The following is a 25,374-nucleotide window of genomic DNA, read 5'->3' as shown; positions in this document are numbered from 1 at the left end:
CCAGCCGGTGATGTCAGTAACCCAGAGGTTCAGTTTGCCATGTTAAGTGGGCGTCCTGGTTGTGCGAGCCACGAACATGTTCAGGTTTCAGTCTCCCTGCACGGCATCATGGTGTCATATCAACCTATGTCATCCCATCGCCCATTCGTCATGGGATTAGTCCCACGTTATAAACCAATCATCATCCATCCTGTGCAGTGTCACACAGTCAGTGTCCGACTCTCAAAGGACATTTAATACAAAATAATTAAACATAAACGCAGCAGAACAAGAGGGTCTTTTTTTTTTCTTTACTCATTTTCTTCCTGCTTGTTAAACGGTGTGCCTACATTACCCACAATGCAACCCAACTGCCAACATTGTGGTCAGAGATTTTAGTGTGTCTGGGGAGCAAATGTAGCCTTAAGCCTCTATGGCCTGAAGCAGACAGGTCTGATGAGGTCGCTTCTTTCAAAGTTACAAAGTCGTCCTCCGCCTCAAACAACGCTGACTCAAGTGACATCACTTGAGGCAATTTCTTAGGAGCCACGCAGCTTCCTCCAGAGAGACAAAAGGCTTTAGATAAGTTTTTTCACACATCAGCACCTTAGTTACAAATGTTTCTCTGAGCAGTGGGCCGGCGCATCTGCAATTTCTCCACACACCTGAAACTGGAGCAGAGAGCGCATAAATAAAGTTTGTGACAAATTGTTGAGGAACAGAAAGAACCTGCAGGGAGACAGATCCAGTGCGTTGGGGTGGTGTGGAGCAACCATTGTGTTGTTGTGGGCAGTAAACTTGTGTGTTTACAGTATGTTATGAGCGGGCGCATTGACATTTCAGAAAAGTCCGTGTTGACAGTCGGACCCTGGGGGACAGATTCTTGGTGCAGTGCCCCGTAAATGTCATAGAAAAACCTCCCCGTTGTTCTCCTGACTTGATTCGCCATTTTCAGTTTCTTTGACCAGTGAAGTTGCGCTCGGAGACGCAAATGTCACTCAAAACACCTCTTCGGGCTCATTGCTTTATTGTTGTAGGCTTCCTGAAGCGTTTAAAAGGTCTCTGTTGCTGATTTCAAAAGTTTGACACAAAGAATGATGTGAGCCACCTGCTCGTGCCCAGATTGCTCACAAAACAGTGTAACTCAGGTGCTGATGTTGATCAAGTGACAAAACTTGAATTACTTACTCACAGAGGTTATATCCTCTCTGTGCTCGGTGCACATCACGACGCTGTGCACCATTTGCGAATGGCAGGAGCAGTCTAAGAAGGAACTTTATGATCCGACCTCATAGTAGTCTGGAATCTGATCTGTAGAATCAGTGAAATTCCCCTTGACGTGTGACATGTGAATAGCTTGTTTTGGTTTCATCCCTTTCAGATTTAATGGATAAAATTGATCTATTCCGAGTTACAGCCTCTGATATGAGGTTGATTTTACAGATTTTCAAAGCGCCTCCTCTCATTAAAGGCTTAAAGAGATGCAGTCAGCCCGAGCCGCAGCTTATCTGATCCAGACAAGTGTCCTGCATGGCGTCCTGGTCTGATTGATAAAATCCAGCCCTCGCTCTGCTTACCTGACACTTCTTACAGACTGCTGCCTGAGTTTCAATCCTGGATGGATTATTTTGGGGTTATGCCGTGCTGTTGTTCGTCTCCCTGTTTTTAGGTTAGCTTTAAATTTCATCAGTTCAGTGTAGCAGGGAGGCGGCTGGAACCACACGCCTGGGTCTTTGTGTTTCTTGCACAAAAGCCGAGGATAGTTTGATAAAGAAGGTCATTAAAGTGTCATTAGGCAGTGAGCTTCGAGGCGTTGGGCCCCTGCAGATAAAACATGAGGCCTCATGGAGAGCTGGGAGCTGTGAGCAGGTTTGTGATGATCAAAGATGAGAGGAAGGCCGCCAGTGATCTCCAGAGAGACACTCGAGGAGGCTTAACAGACGACCCTCAGCAGATACCTGTGTCTTTGTTTCCTCCCCATCGTTCAGCTTTTTTTCCCTAACGGTCATCCCCAAAGCCCCCGGTGTGCAACTAGAGCATCACTGAAAGCTTCCTACTTCCTCATCGTCGTTCACTGCCCACACAAACCATCGATTTGATGCTCAAACACCGCTGCAGCTCTCACATGAGTGCTGCTTCCCACTGACCATGAAGCAGCTGCTCTTGAAAGCAAGAAAACCGACATCTCCTGGAATCGATACGGCGTAATAAAAGATCTGTTTGTTGTGTTTTCGAGAGAGCTGCTCACTATCGCAAGTTCAAGCTTTCGCAGAAGCTCCGTCTCTCCAACGCTAAAACAACTACGACACCTTGAATTGTAATGGAAATCCAGCCGGCACAATGACTAAGAGCAGCGGTGATAGCCTGTAGCACAGTCGATAACTGCTTGGCAGCGCAAGCTAGGAGAGTTGACTCAATTTGTAAAAGTGAGCTGGCTGCATGGGTGCTGAGGAGAGTCTGAGAAAGCTGATCACTGTAGAAGTGTGTGTGTGTGTGTGTGTGTGTGTGTGTGTGTGTGTGTGTGTGTGTGTGTGTGTGTGTGTGTGTGTGTGTGTGTGTGTGTGTGTGTGTGTGTGTGTGTGTGTGTGTGTGTGTGTGTGTGTGTGTAGTTTTTGAAATGAGGATTGCAAATGGATTCAGGACATGAGGGTTCATCTGTGTTTTTGTTGTTTAATTCATTAAAAGCTCTGTTCTGCCACCGATGGACTTCTACAATTATAAAGCTCATAATTCATTTTTATATATGGGAAACGAGGCAGCAAATCAAAAGTCTGAGTGCAAAAGGAGCCACTTCAGCTCTGATGAAGTTTCTAAATTACACTTGACTCTGAGTCACGGTGTGTCTGTAAAACCTCTACTGCCACCAAGTGGCTCTCTGCTGGCACAACAACACACCGACCATCAGGATGTTAAAGTGTCGGTTCAACAAATGACAGTTACACCTGTCATGATTATTACAGAATAGCCTGACTGTGATTATGAGCTGACTAATAGTTTTGTTCTTTATGATAGTTTCCATTCACTTGTACAAAAACAGCTGAATAAAACCAACAGAAATGTCAGATTTCCGTCACTTTGATGATGTCACGAGAGGAGAATTAGTGCCACTTGCTGTTTGTCTTCAGGAGCTTAACTACTAATATTCAAGCGACCGCATTTCGATTGCTCTTTGGATCTATTGACATTGACATCATGGATTTAACCGGGCCAAACACCACAGTCAATAAACGGCTCCTCTTCTTTATAAAGTCTATACGTGTTATTACACTAGGATTAAGCTTATACTATAACAGTGACATAAAATTAACTTAAAAATGTAAAAAAATGTAATCGCAGTTATTTGAATGGCAATCACTAACTAGACTTTCATGATCTTTACAGCACCAATGACAAAAAACTATAATAAAAGGTAATAATAATGTCACAAGGACTGATACAGGAAATCATTCCTGCCCACTGCAATAAGACTGTACAATAAATCACCTCTGGCCAAATCGATCACACAAAAATAACACCCTTGCACTGCTGTTTTGTATGTTGTTTTGTTCTAATTCATTGCACTGTTGTTTAGGTTTAGGTTAGTTTTGTTTTGTTTAGTTTAGTTTATTTAATATTATTTTACCTTATTTTATTGTATAGAATGTGCTTTTTTTTTTTAAATCATATTCAATATTTTGTATCCCTGTACATACTGCTATAACATAAAAAATTCCCTCTGAGGGATTAATAAAGTATCTATCTATCTATCTATCTATCTATCTATCTATCTATCTATCTATCTATCTATCTATCTATCTATCTATCTATCTATCTATCTATCTAAAATAAACACATTTTCTTACTTGCCTTTAGACTGCAGTCTTGTGTTAAAGCTTAGAGAGAAGCCAGCTTGTGACCAGAAAGTAACACACTTGCGTGTCCCTCCGTTAGCACCGCCGTTGTGCCCTTTAGCAAAGTAACCAACTCCCAGCTGGTCCAGTGAAGCTGCTTCCAGGTGTGAATGAGATCAAGGCGTCCTGATAGAGACGTGACCTCCTGAGTGAAACTCTGGATAAATAACGGTTAACATTCATTTAAATTTTTTGCAAAAACATCTGTCTTGATCAACCGGTTTGTATGATTTCTTAAGTAAAAAGTACAAATTGAATCTCTTTACCTCTGTTCCACTGGGGTGTCGGCAGAAAGAGATATCTTAAAAGTTGGACTAATAAAACCAAACTTACCATACATACCACCAAAGAAATTAAACAAATTAAAAATAGTTTTTTTGTTCTTTAAAAAAAAGTTTGATCTTGTGAGATTTCATCTGTGAAGGAATAAACTCCAATAAACATGAATGAACACCATCCCTTTAATGTTTTCTGTACTCTACGCTATCTAACGTGCTCCTGTATGTCTCGTGTGCTCTCTGCAGTGTTCATCATGGCTGCCGGACTGCTGGTCTATCCTTTCGGCCTCAACTCGTCCCTGGTCAGGTCCTTCTGCGGGGACTCGGACATCTACTACGCCGGAGAGTGCCAGATCGGCTGGGGCTACATGCTGGCTATAGTGGGAGTCATGCTCACCGTCTTCTTGCCCTTTTTTGCCAAATACGCGCCGAAGGAGCAGCTGTCCCCCACCCCTTTACCCACGCTCTTATAGTCATGTCTTGTTTCCCCTCTCCCTCCCCCTCTCCCTCCCCTCCCCTCCCCCGCCTCCTGCCCACCTCTCTCTGTCCTGGGCCTCAAGTCGAGAAAAGACACCTGCATCTTGTTTTTAAGGGCGATGCGACATGGGAAGCCCGACTCAGCGATAACTAAAGCGGACACTACGACAACAAACACCGTCTTCCTGCATCTCCTATGTAATTAATTCAAATTCAGTTCATTCAAATGTTTTATGTTGGATTTAAAATGGACATACCTGTTTCCTTCATGTCAGTTTTGGAGACGATGCAGTCTGAAGATGAACTCGATAAAAATGACCACAAACAAAACAAGTACTTGCTAAAAAATCTTAAGTGTTTACCTTTGTTTTTGTTTGTTTGTAACATTCCAAAAACAGACTGGAATATGAGAGTGGAAGCATGACTTTACGTGGCGGTATGACTCGAGCAATCCAACAATGTTTTAATGAGAAGTTTTGAAGAACACTAAACTCAACAAGAGAGAAAATGTGAGCGGTCGAAGTTTGGGAGAATTCTTGGACTCGATCTGAGTCTCAACTTGAAAGGAGTTGCATCTCCACTGTTTTGTGCTGAGACTGTAAATAAAGTCTGGATTTCACGCAGCGGATGTCTGAGTTTTCAAAACATCACGTTGATAAGAGAACTCCTTGAAGGACTTTTCTCTCCAGGCTTTTTTCTGCCTTCCAGTCTTGTGACCGGGCAGTGAACCGCCGGGAGTCGAGAAGACGTTTTAGCTTTCAAAGACATTTAGTAACTGTCACAAAGAAAGAAAAAAAAACAACAGCATCAGACCTGCCGAGAGGACAAATGGAAACCTTCTCTAACAAGGAAGCGAATCATTATGACAAGTAGTAGTTTCAGAGCAGTGTTGTTTAAAAAAAAAAAAAAAAAAAAAAAAAAAGATGTTGGGATACTGCATCCTTTTGTCAACCCTTTTCCCAGATTTGTTTGTGTAATGAAATGCGCTTGTTGTTTTTTTTCTGTCTACAACACACAATACTAAATACTCTAATTCAGGAAAGAAAAATGATCGCAAAAGGCTGAAAGATGTGGGAATTTTGTCCAAAATGCATGATGGGCTTTGTTAATGGTAGAACAATTGATCTAGATTTGAAATGTGATCTGACCAACTTGTGCCTTTTAACATAACCAAGACAAGTATTTAATACAAGTTTCAGGTAATCATCTTTTTCTGCTGAAAAACTGTGGATCCTGTTGTGTGATGTGAACTTTTTTTTGTTTCCTTCTCAGCGGTAAAGTGTTTCTCCTGTACTTGATGCAGTATGATCTCATTAACTTGAGAAAATGTTCCAGCGGGGGAAAAAAGAGAGATGTCTTCGAATCCTTGGAGATAATGGAAGAGAAGAGAGAGGGGAAAAAAAGGAAAAGCTTATGTACTTGTGTTCAATTACGCCCTGAGATGATTTCTTCCAGTTATTAAGAAGAGGTAAATCATTTGAATTGCTGTGTTAAGAGGTGGTGACATGCAGCTAACAGATTAATTCCTGGCATCCTTGTCTTAATGTGCTTTTGAATGGGAGTGGAAGAAGAGGGAGCTGTACAAACTGAACTTTGGTTATCATTGCTGAGCCGACACATTATTCGCGGTATGTGTAAAACGTGGCTTCAAATAATTAGCTCCTCAAATAAACTAATGCGTTGGTGTGTTTTCGTCAACCCATTTCTCCTTTTTAAGCGCTGGCACCGTTCCCCGTCATGCTCCAAGGACAAAATGTCCACCTCTCCACTTACTGTCCCTGTACACTGCCAATTTCATCCAGCTTGACTCCCTTTTCTAGTGGGTGTTTATGTGCGTATTCGTGTTTAATAACGGGTTGCTAATGGGTTCAACTTTTAAATAATTCCCAAATTTGGGTTCCCATAATGACATGTCCCGACATGAAGAAAATTACTGTGATTATGTTGCCATATTTCAAAGATGAGGAGAGAACTGTTGGTATTGTATTGGACCTCATACTGTGCTTGACTGTGTGGGAATGACTGGCGTGACTGCACTGGATTTATTCCCCTATTTGTTGAACCATTGTGTGTAAAGTCTCAGCACTGGTGAAACTGTTTTGGTAGAGTAGAATTCTTGTTTTTTTCCATTGTGATGTTTGACTGTAAATAAACTAACTGTACTTGATATCACGTTATTCTTAACTGACCCGTTTTTCAAAGATATATTTTGAGATATTACCTCATCGTGGTTGCTTTACATGAATTAACCTCCAAATGTTTGCTGTTCTGTGAATTTCCTTTTTAATAAAAATGTTTGCTAACTTATAAAAAAAAAAAGAGAGGCTGTGCTTTCCCTTAAGGATTTCATTAAATTATTTTTTTATTTTGTTCACAAATAAATACAAAAACAGCGAAGTGAGAACATGCAAGTGAATTCAGCTGTCAGAGAACAAGTGAATGTAAAGAGCTCCCTCTACAGGTCCAAAACTTGAACAGTACCTGAAACGTGTTTTTTAAAACTACTTGGATTTCCAACCGTAACAAGTTAGAGAATACAGCACTCAGCTTATCTCTAATGAATCTCCGTCTACAGCTGACGGCACCTCGTCGTGCTCACACTTCACTGAGTGATTTCACCAGCACTCTCATTTCTGCATCGCAGGCTTTGACGGCCTCCTGAGCGTTCCTCAGCTCCGAGGGCAGGCCGGGTCTGACGGACATACACACCAGGACGTCTCTGCTGCGGTCATAGTTCCCCACGCAGCGATGGACCTGACCACGGATGAGGCGGGGAAGTGCCTGCTCCTGTTGGACAAAAGGCAGGAGGGACGGTTCGGGCAGACTGCAGCGCTATTTCATTGAATTGACAATATATTCAGTATTTCTAAATCACCAATTCCTCCACGGTTTGATCAGATGTGAAAGCCCCTGAATTCAAATCAAGGCGATTGACGATGTTGACATTTTCTTTACACTCCAAGTCACGTCACTGATGTTCATCGAGCGACGAAACTTGGAATACTTACTCGTCACGGTGTTATTTCTTCCCCCTGCTCGCTGCTGCTCTCCGTTCACAGGCAACAGAAACAGTCCCTGAACCTTTTGATCCACCCTTGTACATACTGCACATACTAAAAGGTTTACTAACTTCACCTTAATTCATCTGACTGAAGCTGAAGAGACTCAAAGAAAGTTCTTCTTTGCAAATCTGCATTGTCTTCTAAAATACATGAAGTCAATGTTCTTTTCTTTCCAACTCACATTTTCATAAAAGACACACTGCACAACCTCCTTGCCGTCTCTCATGAGGAAGCTCTTGGCTCCGTAGCGACCCACTGTGACCGCAGAGTCCAGAGTAGCTGAGGAAGAAGCACAGCTTCTCAGATTAATGGTGTTTACAGATGCTTACCGGACCACAGCAGAGACAGCAAATCAACTCACCAAATATCTCAAATAAGTAAAGCGCTTTGTCTTTAAACTGACTCCAGTGTCTCATGCCATCAATAACTGCAGTCAGGATCCTCAGGGAGTTTTCAACAGCTGGCTTCTCTGGAAATGTTTCCTGCTGAACACAGAAAAAACAAGCATACAAATGTTGCACTGATCACTGACAATAACATGAAACTTGGATGGCAGATTGTGAAATATATATTATGACATATTTTACATTCCTACCTTAGTTGGAGTCGGTCGAGCAGTCTGATGTTTATTTGAGCTCCTTTTTCCCTCAAAGGTGGATATCTGTACTGACTCAAAGCTGTTAGTAAATTTCCAGGAGTTGTTCTGTGGCAGCACAGCATGATCTGAGGGCCTCCTGGGTGGTGGGACCGGAGGAGCAGGAGGTCCAACCTGCTGGGAATACTGCTGTGTGGAAGCAGGTGGTCTGCAGGAGGACTGCTGGCCCATCTGAGGGAACCCTGCGTGGGGTGGTGGCTTGTTTTGTGTGCTTTCACTGCCGCGAGGGGCTCGATATTGGTCTTGTCTGGAGTTCACACCGGAGCTGGAGTCCGGCTGTCTGCCTGGGTTGTTGGTCTGACCCATCACGGAGCTGAAATGAAAATACAAACCCTCCTTTAAACGTTTTGTCATCTAAAATTAAAATCTCATGTTATACTGTCTTCTGAAATCATTTGACATCCTGTCTCAGCGAGATGCTAAAATATTTGTCCATGCGTTTGTCACTTTTAGGCTGGACTATTGTAGATCTGGATAATCAAGATTTGCAAGCAACTCTCTGAAAAGCCTTCGGATGATTCGAAATGATGCAGTCAAGAACAGAATTTAAAATCATTCCCCTTTAACAAGTCCTTTAATGACCAAGCACCGCCATATTTAAAAGACCTCGTGGTATTGTATTATCTGAACAGAGCCCGGGGCTCTCAGAGCGCAGGCTTACCTGTGCTTCCTCGAGCTTCACAGTAAAGAATGAGAGGCAGAGCCTTTAGATGTTCGGCTCCTCTTCTGTCAAACCAGCTCCAGGTTTGACTCAGAAAGCAGACGTCGCCTTTACTTTGACGATCAGGCGTCAAACTTTCTTATTTGATCAATTTGATAGTTAGAGGATGGTTTAGGTGACCCTGAGCCGTCCATTAGTCCTGCCGCCTACGGCCTGGGTTTTTTCACATTTATTTTCACCGTGGTGTTTTTGATGTTGTTTGTAATTTGTTTCATGGCCGCGTGTGCTTTTGTGATTGTAAAGTGTTCTGAAACAATGTTACAGGCTGATTTCACAGTCAAAATCAAATCAAACTGAAATGTTGTATATATATCTATGTTTTGCAAACACTGTTTCTGCTGGATGGTAAATAACATCACTGGCTCCAAGATGCTGTGAAATGCTGCTAGAAATGATTATTGTCCTGATTTCTGTGAACTTTTCCACCTTTTTCTCACATATCTAAATTGTTATCAACTTTTTCATTGTTGGGAACTTTAAACATCCGGTTGGTCTGACTTTCAGATTTTTCAACAGTTTTTTTTTTTTTATTGTTGATGTACTTTAAGAGATGCAACAAGGCACAGTATTAATCATAATAGTAAGACAGTCAGGAAACGATACCTTCCGTTTCCAGCGTTGTATGGATGTGGTATGGGTGTATAGGCTCTCATTGTACGGGCCGGTCCAGGAGCAGGTCTGTTGCTGCCATACTGCTGGGGAGGAGCAGCCTGTGGGGCGCTCTGTCTGTAAGATTGGTGGCTTCGAGGAGCACCAGACGATGGACCTGAGGACTGGTAACATCCATAGCTTCCTGAGGGACGACACATTTTCAATGTAATACCAGCCTCCTTTGTCTGTAGCTGTAAATGCTTATCTTACTTCTTACTGATTTACAATACTGTCCACTGTGTCACGTGTGATGCAGCTGTAGATTGTGATTTTAAGCAGACAGACATTGAAAACATTAAAAAACAAGATTTTTACTTTTTTTTTTTAAAAACAAAAAACATCCAGAAATTGTTTAAGGTCACTTACTACATATATGGGACTGATTTACTAACAGTTTGCGTGTGTAAAATCACACGCAAACTTCACACCACCCGTGAAAAAATGTCCCGTCTGATCTACTAACGACGTGCAGTGAGGATCGCGTCTTTCAAATGTTCAATTTAACACACGTTGTCCATTTTGCGTGTTTGCCTGCATGCTTATGTAACATTGGCCGTTTCTGCTTAAAGGTGCAAAATACTGGGAAGGAACATTCAAATAGAACAATTTAGCACCTGCAACGATATTTACTGGAAGTAGAAATAAGAGAAGTGATTGTTGTGTATTTTAGTACGACTGAAGATGTTAATCAGGTGTGAACATCTGGAGAGACGGCTGCTCTTATTGTGGTGAGAAGAAGACGCAGGAAACTAAAGAATACGTTGAGAACGTGTTCTTACGGCCGTAGAAACATTTTTGAAATGACAGAGGGAAAAAATATTCAGACATATCATCTGTCCAGAGATGACATTTTTTAGTTATTGAATGAACTGAATGATGATTGACAGCCAACAGTACGAGGAGCCGTGAAATACCAGCAACGTCAAAACTTCTTACGACTCAGCATTTTCCTGCCTCTGGGTGGTTCCAGCGTGTCTCTGCTTGGACATTCATTTCAATGGGATCAGATTTTCTTCCTCCTTTAACGGTCGTTCTGTCAGAACTGCTGGAATCACTTCAACACGCAAACCCCTCATTTAAATACAACGATTTGCACCTGATGTCAAAACGCAATTATTCTGAGTAAATCATCCGCAAGATGGGTCAAAAATAAATGTGCACACTTTCTGAACAAACACGCAATTCAGTTCCCTTTATTTGAGATGTCAGGAGTGTAAATCAGGCCCATAGTGTAGTTCCACTGTATTTCTCTGCGGGTGTACTGCCCCCTAGTGACAGAAACACACCGCAGTCTGTGAGACTGAACACTTCACCTGATGTGCTGTGAGATGTGGCTGAGCTGGTGCCCGCCATGTAGTCACTGTGGGAAAAGAATTCATTCTCAGAGGGAACAGACGTCAAAGGCACCCTGTTTCTTTTCTTCTGGTTAAAGAGCGGCACAGGGAGGCACCCTGATGGAGACAGCAGGCGAGACACAAATCAGCAGGACAGTGGACTTTTTCCTTGGATATGGTCCCACACGGCAAAAAAAAAAAAAAAAAAGCACGTTGGAATAACTTTATTGGGATATATTTATGATTTTTCTGTCATACAAATCAAATCCAATTTTGACTTCAGTTTTCAAACTTTGAGGAGCTGAATCTTTGGTGTGCAGATGGTGAACTACATCTCTGTTACCAACCTGCTGCGGGTCGCTGGTCTTCATGTCTCCTCATTACGGTGTCATACACTGGTTCACCAGCAGGTGGGAGCAACGACACGGACAACACCTTTCAACCGGTGTCCTGGTTTGAAGGGGACTCAGTCACTGGGCTCAAACAAAGTAAAACAAAGTGTTGGGTTCACTCCCCTGAAAAGACTTCACAAGTTCAACTGCTTTGTCTTTTCAAATCCATCAACACGTGTACTGTGAAGTCAGATTATAAATTAGTTCGCTAAAAGAGATAGCTTCAATTTAGCTCATCTCGCGAGGTGACGTCACAGCTGTCAAAAATACAGGTAGCTGGTAAAAGTGTTTTTCTTTCATCATCCAAAATAATTTTTCTATGAACATTGTATATTAACTATAAACTAATTTATGTTGGTAAAAGTTAGCTGAAGTACGAAGTAAAGAGACGAACACTGTTTTCAGTTACCTCGCAGAGCGGCGCGAGCTGGTGGGCTGCACGTGAAGCGCACGCGCTGAAACCAGGAGTGACGGTGTCGCCTTCAGGATCCCCAGAGAAGCTCGGAGTTCTTAACGACGGCTCAAGGATTCAAGAAACTCACTTTTGGTGGAAAATAACAACACGCCGTTTTTGTGACGCGCAACACTCGTTTCGTGTTTGGTTTTTTTTAGATTGAGAGAAAAGCCTTTAGTTTAATTATTATTGTTGTTCTTTTTATTTATCTATTTTCTGTTGTTGCTATGATTTGTATTTAAAAAAAATATATATAGCTCAGTTTATAATGTATTGTTCCTACTGAATAACTTTATGTATATACAAAATTTTATCTAAATGAAGTTTTTTTTTTTCAATAATTGAGGGAAAAGTGTGTAAGGCACCACAACCGGTGTTATTATATGCACCATACTGTATACTAAGTCTTGAACGCAACACCTTCGATAATGGTGTCCAGAGTACAGTAGTTGTAACATTACCACCCCAATAAGACAATAATAGAGGAATATGCATGTTTTATAGTGTGCAAAACATGACAACACAACTCCTATCTTAATTCAGTGGATTGGATTATAAAGCAAGTTGGGACTCTTTGTAGAGACGTTTTCAGGGTTTAACAGTGATTAACACTTATTCAAAGAGGAATTTACAGGGACAGTCAAAAAGCAAGACTGAGAAATAAAACAATTAAAATCCATGTCTATTTGTGTGATGACAAAATTCTGTTTACCTCTGCCTGCCACATCAAAGTGGAGGAGAGAGCAAACAAAAATGTAGCAGTGCTTCTAAAACCCTCTTCAATATAGTTTAATCTACAATTGCTCACAGGATCCTCCTCCCCTAACAGCAAAACACAAAAATCCCATTTGCACTTAAATCCTTATCAAAGAACTGGAGGGTACTAAATCTGTGAAGGAGACAGACACATATCGGCTTCACCTCATTTGTTAAAGCTCAGTTATGACATGCTGATATGTTAGACCTCGGCTGAATCCTGGTGGTGTTGCCAGGAGATAGAGATGGCACCATCTTGGTCTGAGCCTATATATAAGAAAAGACCAGGGCAAAGGCTATAGTACCAGCTCTGCCCCTCGTTTTGCTCAGAGCCTTCAGCTAATCACATCCTCAGGGGGCTGTGTGACGTCCTTGCAGAGAGTTCGAAGGCCACTCTTTGATCTTGGCTAGTCTGTCTTGTGTTTCCTGGATTTAGGAATCCATGGCAACAGCAGCGTGAATGGTCTATTCAGATAGACTCCACTACATCCTTTGCTTCAGAGAAAACAGATCAGAAAATGATTGATTTATGTTCCTGCTAAAAGGAGATTATCCTATCAAAAATAAACTGTTCACATGCAGTATTTCACTTTTTTTTTTTTTTAACAAGGGTTATATTATTGTGGTCTTACACCTCAAAAAGGCTGGCTCAGGATGAAACCCCGTTACACACGGTTATCTGGTCCCCTGTGCTGTACAGTGACTTGGATCATCAGTAAATCAAACCCATTCATTAACTTCCCCGTATGCTACAGGCTATGTAAACACTTGGTGTGACTTTAAATATTGGCTACATGCTGTTTGAAGGAGTAAAGTATTAGTTTGTAACTCTGACTGATGTATTATCTTATATGACATCATTGTATTTTTAATACTGAAGCATTAGTGTGAGCGCCATGTTGCTGTTGCAGCTGCTGAAAGTGGAGGTCATTTCAACTATTTTATATCCAGTTTTATGTGCAGGGACAGCAGACAAATCTGAGAGGTCGTCAGGTGATTACTGGGAGAGGAAAGAAGAAAAAACACAGTTCTAAGCTACAAATCTGTCCTCCGTTTTTGACATTTTCTCAAATCTTTGAGAATTGTAAAAGAAATAAAAAGTTTTTTTGGTGGAAATGTTAACAACTCACAGACATCTGAGATGTGACCCTGACGACACACTGCTTATTGTAAGACATCAGAAGTCAAAAAGGATAAACTCCTGGTTTAAACCTTAAAAACATGTTATGTTTTAAAAGCTTTTTCAATTATCCATGATGTCAAATCTTCATATTGAAAGTAACTCGTGGCTAAAGCTGTGAAATAAATGTAGTGGAGTGAAATATTAAAATGGTAATTCCAATGAATAACACATACAAATACGATATTTCCCTCTGAAATGTTGTGGAGTGGAACTATAAAATAGCATCACATACTCAAGAACGAGCTGGACAGTAATTAATTAAACGTAGTTCATTTCTACCACTAGAATTTCCTGAGTCTGCCAAAGAGAGAGAGACAAACCTCAAAGACTGATGATAATTAGTGTAGTAAAAACAACAGAGAGCCTGGTTGTGATGCTCAGAAAACCCACACCTCGTTTTATAATATTGACCTTCTGAATGTCATATTATAAACATGGAATATCATATGATGTAATATTATGTACAAAAAAATAATGAGTATCTATGAATGATGACACCATGATAACACGTGTTATATGATGTCATAAATCCCACAAAAAGCCCATTTCATAACCTATAGGCTACGTTTTACTAATGCATGTATTCACAGATTATTTGGGTTTATTTCACACCCATAGACTGTTTTTTTTTGGTGTTTTTTTTAAAGGTCATCCCAAGCAATGATGAGCTCCAAATGATCACGAAACTTCTGCTGTGAATAACTTCGAGTCAGTTCCTCTGCTGTAACCTCAAACACATCTTGAGTAACAACAGCCGTGGTTGTTGTTTTTGTTTGTTTGTTTTTTTTCCCCACCACCTTCATCTTCTGGAAGTTTCTGAAACCGGGGGATTATAAGAAGCTCCTCGCGGGTGAAACGTACATCCGAACAGTAAATTACGGGTTTCCTACGTCCCGATCTGGCAACCCGCGCGTCGTTCAGGGGGGGGAGGCGCCAAGTCCGCAGTAGTTTCTGGAAGGAACCTCATGCTGGCACCATGGACAAAGTGAGTGTCCCGCTTTTCGATTATCGCCATTATCAGACGGACGTACTGGAGCTCCATCGACGTCTTTCCTCCGGGCTGCGGTGTCTCCTCGTGTCCCCGGCAGAGACTCTCCGCTCGGCGTCGTTACAGGAACATCCGCGCTGTCCGACCAGCTAGCTCGTTAGCTTAGCATCACTCCGGTAGTGTTGGCGTTGAAGCCGTTTGTCCCCAGGTTGTCCTGAGGTTTGTCCCCAGGTTTGTCCCGAGGTTTGTCCCCAGGTTGTCCCCAGGTTGTCCTGAGGGGCTCGGACACTACATTATGTAGTGGAAGTGTTGAGTTTAAACAAACAAACTCGGGTCATTCGTGCTCGCTGGCGGCTGATTTTTTTTTTTTTTTTTTTAGTAACCGCACACCTCAAGGTTAGCTGACTGTTAATAACGTAGATTACTTCAATCTTCCGGAGGTTTCCTCCCTGAAAACGCTCCCGGTGTTTGTTTCCTTGCGGCTCTTCGCGGCACGTTAGTCCGCTAACACGTTTGATGCTCCCCGGGTTAGCAAGTCACCGCCTCGGAGCTAACATTAGCTCTCAATGTGAGCAGTGTGATTATTTAAGGTGGCGGACTAAAAGGAAGCCACCTCCACCCGCTACACCCTTTTTTTATTTGTTTTATTTTTTATTTTTGTATAAACACGTTGTTTCAGAGGACCGACAGCTTAAACTGCGGCAGTCCGTCTGTAGCACATGCTGCAAGACGTATTTTTGGATCGACTTCCGCAGGCTGCGCTCAGCGGAGGATCATTCTAGATGCGCGCGGCGCCGCTGCCATGACGACAGCCGCATTTAGTCGACAACTGCCGCAACCTGTCGAACACCGCAGTTAGAAGGCGGAAGTGTTTTTAAATGACTGGTTCATTTTAAGACCATTTCTATACTTTAAAATAAATAAATAAAAATAAATAAATACTGAGCCGAACTAAACATTTCTGGCAGCAAGAGTTGACCCTGAAATATTCCCGTCATTTGGTTTGGGTTTCAGTCTACTGATTGTCAACGCTTTGCTGTACTACTATTAGTCATGACTAATTTGATTGTAAATATCAAAGTAGAGTAGACTTAATCCACACCCACAGTGTCTTCACAGTTTACACTCATGATCTGAAATATAATAGACCTAAAGGTCTCACTTGCATCTGGGACAATGGATCTGATAACGGATCATTCGTCCGTTCTAATGACGGCACCTGCAAAAGCACATTAGGGATCAGAGAGTATTTCCTGATGCACCAATCACCATCTAAAGGATGCACACTTGATAGGACGCTATGTCATCAAATCTTCCAGCGTCAAAGATCTTTTGAAGTCCTATGTATGTTTACGTTTGAGACCTTTTCAGTGATGCACACCTTGAATATTAGGAGCATCCCGCTGCAGCGGGTGGAGATGATGCTCCGTCTGGTTGCAATCTCCATTAGGATGAATAATAATACAAAGAAAGACGCACACTCACTTGGCTGGTATATTTTGTTCTCTCCCGAGGAGCAAGGCGGGTCCTTGGAAAGATCAGTCCCATCAAGGAAGCATCCATGAGATCATTAAGAAATACTTAATGTACCCAAATAAAAGCTTCATCATCAACAATCAAATGCTATTGAGCTAAACGTTTATGTTCGTCTCTTGTGCACCACCTAGAACTTCCCTAAATGATACTCGCACTGTAAATTTTACTTAATAACACTAATCAAACAGCTGCACAGTATTTACTGAAAATTCTTCCTCTGCCTATCATTCACCCAAATCCCACCCTACAGCGATGCAGGGGACGGGGATGTTGCTGTCTTCTATCTTTTGTGTCTTCAGATAGTTTAAACCGATCAGATTGGATTGGACTCGGTGAGTGCGGAGAGAAAGTCATGCCAGTCAAAACTTGTTCCTCGCTCAGGATAATCATTAATGTGTTATCGCATAGTCGACAAGTGAAACCAGCGGGGATGGAGAGTGTCTTTTTTTAGAACGGTGTGGTGCTTCTTTCTGCTCGGTGTGAAATCAATTGTGTTACATACTGTGAAGACACAGCGTGAACTGATCACTTGTCAAATTGTAACAGCCAAACAACAAGTGACAAGGGGTGTGCTGGAGACTTTTTTTTTTTCTCTCCCGCCCTCTTGTAGCATCACCTGAATATTTTGCTTTTGTGTAACCCATGACATCTGTATGCAGCTGCAGGGAAAACTGCCTCTTAGTTTAAAATACCAAAAGGCAATCACTGTTTTGATCTGAATGAGGGACTGTTTATTATTTTAAACTGACATTTTAAAAAGTGGAGTCACCTTTTGGTTGATTCGGACCATCTTGCTGTAACGCTTGACTCCTTTTTTTTTTTTTTTTTTCCTCATGAGTAGATTACACCTGTACGACTGAATGTGCTTTAATGCAATAGATATTTTCTTCCAGCACCAATCGTGCACCTGTCTGACATGAACAGCTGAATGTTTGTGAATTCCTTTATCCAGTTCTGCCAGTAGCAGCTGTGAGAGATGTATTTTCCACAGGCAGATCTATATTAGGGCTTGTGTGGTTGTGCTTTTGTATGAGAGTGAATTTAGATCTGGAGAGCTGTTGTATTTTAAATTGGTTTGTATGTGCTTCATAGGTTTCAGCATTGAAAGACCAGGGAAACAAGGCTCTGAGTGCAGGAAATATCGACGAGGCTGTACGCTGCTACACTGAGGCATTGGCTCTGGACCCGTCAAACCATGTCCTGTTCAGTAACCGCTCAGCTGCCTACGCCAAGAAAGGCAATTATGAGAATGCTCTCCAGGACGCCTGTCAGACCATCAAGATCAAGCCCGACTGGGGCAAGGTGAGATATACTTTGTTCTGACAAGAAAAGCAGGAATTGAAACTGATAATGCAATCTAAGCACTTTCAATTTTGATCAACCAGGGCTACTCTCGCAAAGCTGCAGCGCTGGAGTTCCTTGGCCGATTGGAGGATGCGAGAACAACTTATCATGAGGGACTCCGACAAGAGTCAAATAATCAGCAGCTAAAGGAGGGCTTACAGAACATCGAGGCCCGCCTCGCAGGTAAAAACATGAATGTGTTACGTCTTTCTTCTGCAGAAAAACAGCAATTAGGATGTGAAAACTGAGTTGTTTTGTGTTCCTATGTGGGTAAAGCATTTAAAGATGGCTGCTGACAGGATCACTAAAGTAAAATGGGATTGTATGTGCTCAGGTTTTCAAAAAGGTAGGAGGCAGTCCACTTGAGTTTTGAGTGTTGTGATTCATTCAGACAATGAGTGAGTAGTACAGGTTCAGAAGAGAGAAAGCTGGTGAATTCATTACTCGACTAGTGGAGGATGTGTCCACTCTGAAGGCTCCGCTAATGATCATGTTTTCTCCACCAGAGAAAACAATGATGAACCCCTTTGCCATGCCCAACTTGTATCAGAAGCTGGAGAATGACCCTCGGACTCGCGAGCTGTTGTCAGATCCGAGCTACAAAGAACTGCTGGAGCAGCTCAGGAACAAACCATCCGAGCTCGGCACGTATGTGAATTTAAACATTTTTAACTTTTTGAACTCATGAAGTTTGAAGCCATTTTCTGATATGAGAGAAAAGGATGGAATGACAAACAAAAGGATGAGTCGCAAGTAGTTACTTGGAGTAGATTTAAAATTGCATTAAAAGTCTGGGGAAGTCATGAGAAATGTAAGGTATGTGAATGTCCAATATCATTCCTGGAATTTGTCTGAAAGTAGCTAAATACTACTTCTAAAGATGGAATAAAAATCAAAAATGTGTAACAGCCATGAATACTGTGGTATTAGAGATGCACCTCTTTGTGTGACTGTCTTGCAGGAAGCTGCAGGATCCCCGAGTGATGACTACACTCTCTGTGCTGCTGGGACTAAACCTCTCTGAGATGGAGGAGGAAGAGGATCCCACTCCTCCTCCTCCCCCTAAACCCAGAGAGACCCAGCCGCCTCCTCCCAAAGAGGAAGACCTCCCTGACAACAAGAGAAAGGTAAATCATGTCATTGTATTGGTCACATCTTCTGATGAATCACCACGCTTTTAGTTTTGTTCATCCTCTGTTTCCTCTTTCTATAACAGGCCTTGAAGGAGAAAGAACTCGGGAACGCTGCATATAAAAATAAGGACTTTGAAACGGCGCTGAAACATTACGAGGAGGCAATTAAGCACGACCCGACCAACATGACTTATATATCTAATCAAGCAGGTACATATTCTCGCACACCGGAAAACTAATATCAGAATCACACATTTGAGCTGACAGACATCGACTTGATCCAGGTGGCCTATTGAGACAGAACCTCGTGATAGATTGTGGTTGTGTAACAGTTGTGATATACGAGGTCCCCGTCATTACAAATAAATCTGTAACTTGGGAAAAATGTGACATTCAAAAATGCAAATTGATGCAGACTCGCAGGGCTGCTCAGTGAATCCTTCAGAAATATTAAATGCACTGAAATACTGACATTTGAGCTCAGCTCACATGACGTACAACTCAGGCTTTTTCCTTGAAATGTTAAATGCATCCTACTTTTTGTTATCATTTCAGCTGTCTACTTCGAGAAGGGCGAGTTTGAGAAGTGCAGAGAGCTGTGTGACAAGGCCATTGATGTTGGCAGAGAGAACCGAGAAGACTACAGACAAATTGCAAAGTGAGTTCTTTAAGATCCAAGTGAATCATTTTCAAGAGATTTCAGTAATTATAGTTGTTCTGAACGTCCATGCTGGTAAGTGGAATGGAAAGCTTGCTGTTATGTGGGGCTGCTTGGGAAGATGTAAATTGCTGCTTTTATCCGAAGCATTTTACAGTTTGAATTTTCCATTCACAGGCACCACGCAATCTTATGTTATCATGTAAAGTGCTGGCCTGACCATCCGGTGCAATTTGGGCTTCAGAGTCATCCTGAGCCACAGACGCCGCCCAAAGTGACAGAAATAGTTTTGTTACAATTAAATAAAGAGCGAGAGAGAGAGAGGTGTTCAAACCTCGGCTCCATTTTTTTTCTCAGAGTGAATGCCTGATTGTCGGAAAGTTTTGAAAAACAGTTGGAGACAGCCTCATCTCTTTAACATCAGAGAGCTGTGAAGGATCATTCAAAGCTGTTTGACCAACAACCACTTTTGAAGAAACTGGCCTCTTAGTGAGCAGTTTACAAGATAAATCAGTTATGATGGCAGACTGGAGCCATTAAGGGGCAGTGTTGCTCCATTGCTTTCCACACCTATGGCTACAAATTGCCTTTCCATTCGATTTAAAAATTTTGGGCCCAGGTGTGTTCCTGTCGTTTCCTGTTATTAGTTTCATAAATATAATCAAATCTGAGTTGACCAAACTTCCCTTTTATATAAATTAAGAGCTCTCCTACTGTAAGTTATTCTATAGTTGAGGAAACAACAATGATGCAATAACATGTTCATGATCATCTGTCTCCTCTCTGCTTACAGGGCCCTGGCTCGAATCGGCAACTCGTACTTCAAGCAGGAAAAATACAAAGAGGCAGTTCAGTATTTCAACAAGAGCTTGACGGAGCACCGCACTCCTGACGTCCTCAAGAAGTCTCAGCAGGTGCAGTGACTTCACAAATACTGGTTTCAGATAATGAATGAATCATCTAACGCTGCAATTTGGTTACACAATAATAATGCCTCATTATCAAAATTACTTCCAAAATGGATATTTAGTGTGTAGATGATTATCATAAGCTTTAAATGTGGAAAAAAACATACTTTGTAAAACTGCATCAGACCTTCACTGACACTCTGATACCTGTTCTGCAGGCAGAGAAGATACTGAAGGAAGAGGAGAAACAAGCTTACATCAACCCTGAGTTAGCTCTGGAAGAGAAGAGCAAGGGCAACGACGCCTTCCAGAAAGGTGTGTCTGCTTGTTGGTTGAGTGTCATCTGATACTTTGTTTAAGAACTTGTCTAAAGAGGATTTCTTCTCTTCCTTCCCACAGGAGACTACCCTTTAGCCATGAAACATTACTCGGAGGCCATCAAGAGAAACCCCGATGATGCCAAACTCTTCAGTAACAGAGCCGCCTGCTACACAAAGCTGTTGGAGTTTCAGCTTGCTCTGAAGGTACATGGTGCCTTTACCAATCACCGCCACAAGTCTATTCAAACCTTAATAAAAAAAAGCGTGCCTGTGAATTTCTTTATAGATAACAAATGACCATGCTAATCTTTTTGTATTTGCCAGGATTGTGAAGAGTGCATCAAACTGGAGCCCACCTTCAGTAAGTAGAAAATGTGTTATTAAATACAATTTAATGAGTGTATACGCTGTTTAGATTTCTGCCAAATCATTGTGACTTCACAACAAACTGAACACATCTGTCCACAGTAAAAGGCTACACGCGTAAAGGAGGTGCTTTGGAGGCCATGAAAGATTTTTCTAAAGCCATGGATGTGTACCAGAAGGCTCTCGAGCTGGACTCTTCCTCAAAGGTATCTTACACGGCACTACATTAATTAGAAAGTAGGAAGTAAAATCTGAGCAAATACTGAGCACCAAAAGGTTTAATACAAATCCAGGGGCTCTATCTCACGAGCACAGTTCATGTATCTTTGCTAGTTTCAGACTGACAGTTGTCATTTTCCTGTCCAGCACCCATGTTGTTTAAATAGCAAATGTAACTGAACTCGTATGTGCACCCATGGGTGTATTGGGCTTTAAATGGTCAGGAGCATTGTTGCAGTATCACTCCTTGAGGCAGCAGAAAAAGATTATGCAAATATTGACACTAACCTGGACATAAGCCAATAATGCTTTTTTTTTTTTTTTTAATATTAATATTAATATTAATTGTAACCTTATTGAGATAGTTATACGGGTCTACATTGGAGGGTGCACAACACTCTTGCACTCGGCTTGTTACACACAGTGAAGCGGAGCTAAGCACAAACATGCAAAACAATAAAGACAATGTGAAATTTTTTTATTGTGTACATGAGTCTGTGCATGAGCAGATTAGTTTTCTCTGCAGACAAGCGAGTTTTTCCAACTACTGCTGTGGTAATAGTGAACCACGAGGTCCAAGTTCACCTGGATCTATAAGAGAAAGGAGAATGACATTCCTTTTACATGACTCAAAGTACTCCTATGAGTAATTTAGGCACTACGTACCACTCCCTTGTACCATTCACCTTACTTTGTGCCGTTAAGCTAGCAAAACTGCATTTGGACACACCTTAAACACACAGTATGCTTTCATTGTTACCGTAGAGCCTAAGAATTTAGAGTAAGTAACGTTTCCTAGTACTGATCAGTCTTATTCTTATTAGCATTTTGTGTTCATGATGGAGCCGAGTGATTGACATTTTTTTTAATCCTGTGCCCTCTCCACCATCAGGAAGCCACAGAGGGCATGCAGCGCTGTATGGTCAGTCAGGCCACGAGGAATGACAGTCCTGAGGATGTGAAGAAAAGAGCCATGTCTGACCCCGAGGTGCAGCAGATTATGAGTGACCCAGCCATGCGCATGATCCTCGAGCAAATGCAGAAGGACCCTCAGGCACTCAGCGAGTAAGTTTAAAAAAATATATATGTATAAGTACATGTATAATATGTATAATAATAATAATATATTTGTTTTAAAGATTAGGTTTTGGGTATTTTATGCCTTTATTTGATAGTAATAGTTGGAATAGCTCCGCTCTCTCCTCACCCCAGCTGGGTGAGGCAGACGGCCGCCCCCTGGTTCTGTTGCAGGTTCTTTCCTGTTAAGAGAGGTTTTCCCCTCACAGCCGCTCATGTGGGAATTTTTGAATTGTCCGGTTCTTTTGTATTATGCTGTAAAGTTCTGACTCAGACCAGGAACTTACTGCTCTGGGTATTTGTGGCCATGTATAATGCAATTTTACTACTCCGTCATCAGTTCGCCCTCGTAGCGAGTACGTTTGCCAGCTTTTGTGTCAGTGTGTGTCTCTGCATTCTCACAGTGTGGTGCACACATGCAGTGACCCTCTGAAATGTGTGAAGATGTTAACTTTTTTTTTTGTTGTCCTGTTTGATCCTCAGCCACTTAAAGAATCCAGTTATTGCTCAGAAGATACAGAAACTCATTGATGTTGGACTGATAGCCATTCGTTGATGAGACGAGAGCCACACGTGTGAAGAAACTCCAATGAAATAGTGGAACAACATGCAGATCCCTCCAAAATAATACATCCTCTCTTTTCTTGCCTTCAAATTCAAAATTCTATTGTCCTCAGTCTCACTGAGACTTTGTGTGTACGTTATGTTTTTTTTAAAGCAGTCTCACAACTTTTGCAATGTATTGAAGAAAGCATCTTGTGTGTAATCTGGAAAATGTGCAGACTCCAGAAAACCATTTGGAAAAAAACTGGATTCATATGTACAGATGCATAAACACATCCTAAAATAAACATCAAAATGCAGTACACCCATATGCTCAGTGTTTAACGGGGATATCCACCCTGAAGCTGTTCTTGTATTCCTATCGCGTCGTGGTTTAAGCAAATGACAACAAAAACCACTCGAATAACAACAAGTTGAAGTTGTCACCATTTGTCATTGTTCTTGACCTGTGTTTCTTTTTAAGGTTTGACTAAACGTGGTTTAAAGTTGAGGTGTCAAATTTGTTTTCCTCAGTGCTTCCTCTTTTGGTCATTTCCTACACCTCGGGTACAAAGCTCAATCTACCCCGTCCACCTGCAGCTCACACACAGGCTGGAAGTCTTTCAAGCCTTTTAGGAATTATTTTTGTTATTTTTCATACAAGTATCAGCTACTGTCACCTTTGTGATCGAGAGGCACGAAGTGGTGACCTGGCAAAGTGTCACAATGTAGTGATCTGGTTTTAACTTGCCAGAGGAAGGTGTGTAGATAACATTGGCTAACAAAGATTATGTCCCATGTAAAAAAAAAAAAAAAAAAAAAGACCTGCTTTTGATTGCCGAATCCAAATACGTTTTAAGAATTTCTCCCATCAGCCATAGTTTGACATGGATGGTTATGTTGGCTGAACACAAAAGAGGGACGTTCCTGAAGTCACATATAGGCAGAAATGATATGCGTGTACTTTTTAGAAGTCAATTTTACATATTTCAAGTCTAACAAAAGCCTTATTTCTGAATAAGCAATATATATCCAGTCACTTAAAAATGACACCTGATAACTAAAATCTAAGATCAGGCTACTATAAGGGCCACCTGTTTCTGTTTGTGGGGCAAAAGTACAAATTTCATTGCCCCAATGTAATCAAAGTCTGAGTAGATGCTTTTTGGTTGGCTTCAAGATTTTAGCTCTCTAAAGCCTGAAATTAACGAACAGCGATACAAAACTTGCCTGGCTTGAACATATCAAGATAATGGGAATAATGTGATAGTTAAAGGGTGGATTTACCTTTCTGAGCTGTACTAGTTGGTTGAGTATTTGGGTATTTTCTCACTACTTCAATGTTTGTTGACTTGTCTCATTGAGTTCTGAAGCCTCGGTGCTACCTGTCTCAACTTCTGAATGTGTATTTCACCCAGCAAATCAATTCTTGAGGTGTATTGAATCAGCCTCTTCTCATTTAAATTGTAAAAGCCTAAAATGATTGGCTTTGCACATGCTGGTGGGATTATAGTCGTCCCGCAGTGACACACGGCTCTGCTTCTGTTTTGTTTTTTTGAGAGAGGAACGTGTACGTGTGCTAACATCGCTATATTGACCATTTTGCCACACGTGGCTTCGGATACCTCAAACTCACCACATTGTCATAGTATGTTTGTGCTATGGTTTCCAAGAGGCACTCAAATATGTGATAAAGAAATTGTTCTGCCTTTTGTTCCCACATATCCACAGTAGAGCTATCTGTAATTCTCTATTAACGGCGATGCACAGCACAGTAGAAATAGAGGTACGGGCATTTTTACCACTCAAGTCCCATTGTAATCATAAACTACATGCAACAAGTGTGGAACTCACATAATGTAAAAGAAACTGTCCCAGGAAGTGTCATGTTCAAATGGAAATCAGTTGTACTGTGAAATATACAGTATCTGAATGTATATTAAAAGTCAGTGGTGGCTTTTTTTTGTTTGTCCTGAGACTAATATTGTTGGCACAGACTCAGTGCAGTAGTAGACCTACGCTTCATTGTAAGGTCTTAATGTGATTTTACCACCTTACAGTGCACACACATCAATAAAAAGTACAACGGAGATATTCTCCACAAAAACACTTGTCTAAATATTAATGCTGGTTTATGTTCATGTGCTTAATTAAGCCTAAAATAACATTTTCATCATACTGTTAACTTGATATTTAGTAGTATTTATTGGTAAATGATAGTAGCTGTGCATGCGACCCACAGTTGTTTACTTTCATTAGTAACATTCGTTTTGCATCACTCCTATGTATGTAAATAACTCCAACTACCTCCAGACCTCCTCTCCCTCCAGTTCTCCTCTACCTCCAGACCTCCTCTCCCTCCAGACCTCCTCTCTCTCCAGACCTCCTCTCCCTCCAGTTCTCCTCTACCTCCAGACCTCCTCTCCCTCCAGACCTCCTCTCTCTCCAGA

At 41.6% G+C, this 25,374-nt stretch overlaps 3 protein-coding genes across 3 annotated transcripts in view; 2 read left to right on the top strand and 1 right to left on the bottom strand.

Moving 5' to 3' along the window:
• LOC138622125 (LHFPL tetraspan subfamily member 7 protein) overlaps positions 1-5,238 on the top strand; it is a 111,268-nt gene extending 106,030 nt beyond the window's left edge. The window contains 1 exon segment of the mRNA XM_069700666.1: positions 4,394-5,238. Within this exon segment, the coding sequence (XP_069556767.1) occupies positions 4,394-4,620 (227 nt within the window). The 3' untranslated portion in view covers positions 4,621-5,238.
• A 1,981-nt stretch (positions 5,239-7,219) lies between these two features.
• On the bottom strand, positions 7,220-11,428 carry LOC138622027 (spermatogenesis-associated protein 22). Its single transcript, XM_069700466.1, has 7 exons — positions 11,395-11,428; positions 11,027-11,164; positions 9,666-9,855; positions 8,282-8,654; positions 8,048-8,171; positions 7,868-7,965; positions 7,220-7,411 (listed from the first exon to the last, which is right to left on the bottom strand). The coding sequence occupies exons 1-7, from the start codon at positions 11,426-11,428 to the stop codon at positions 7,220-7,222; spliced, it is 1,149 nt and encodes a 382-aa protein (XP_069556567.1).
• A 3,291-nt stretch (positions 11,429-14,719) lies between these two features.
• On the top strand, positions 14,720-23,435 carry stip1 (stress-induced phosphoprotein 1). Its single transcript, XM_069700657.1, has 14 exons — positions 14,720-14,817; positions 17,449-17,658; positions 17,742-17,883; positions 18,207-18,348; positions 18,662-18,827; positions 18,917-19,043; positions 19,389-19,491; positions 20,285-20,405; positions 20,618-20,714; positions 20,799-20,923; positions 21,044-21,080; positions 21,188-21,291; positions 22,197-22,369; positions 22,865-23,435. The coding sequence occupies exons 1-14, from the start codon at positions 14,809-14,811 to the stop codon at positions 22,935-22,937; spliced, it is 1,629 nt and encodes a 542-aa protein (XP_069556758.1). The 5' UTR covers positions 14,720-14,808; the 3' UTR covers positions 22,938-23,435.
• The last annotated feature ends 1,939 nt before the right edge of the window (positions 23,436-25,374 follow it).

The sequence above is a fragment of the Brachyistius frenatus genome, unplaced genomic scaffold (assembly GCF_029030835.1).
Source record: "Brachyistius frenatus isolate BFR_SWC_R1_liver_20210118 unplaced genomic scaffold, ASM2903083v1 Contig_34, whole genome shotgun sequence".
Classification (NCBI taxonomy): Eukaryota; Metazoa; Chordata; class Actinopteri; family Embiotocidae; genus Brachyistius; species Brachyistius frenatus.
The sequence above is the reverse complement of the archived record's forward strand: the minus strand, read 5'-3'. Positions and strand labels throughout refer to the sequence as shown.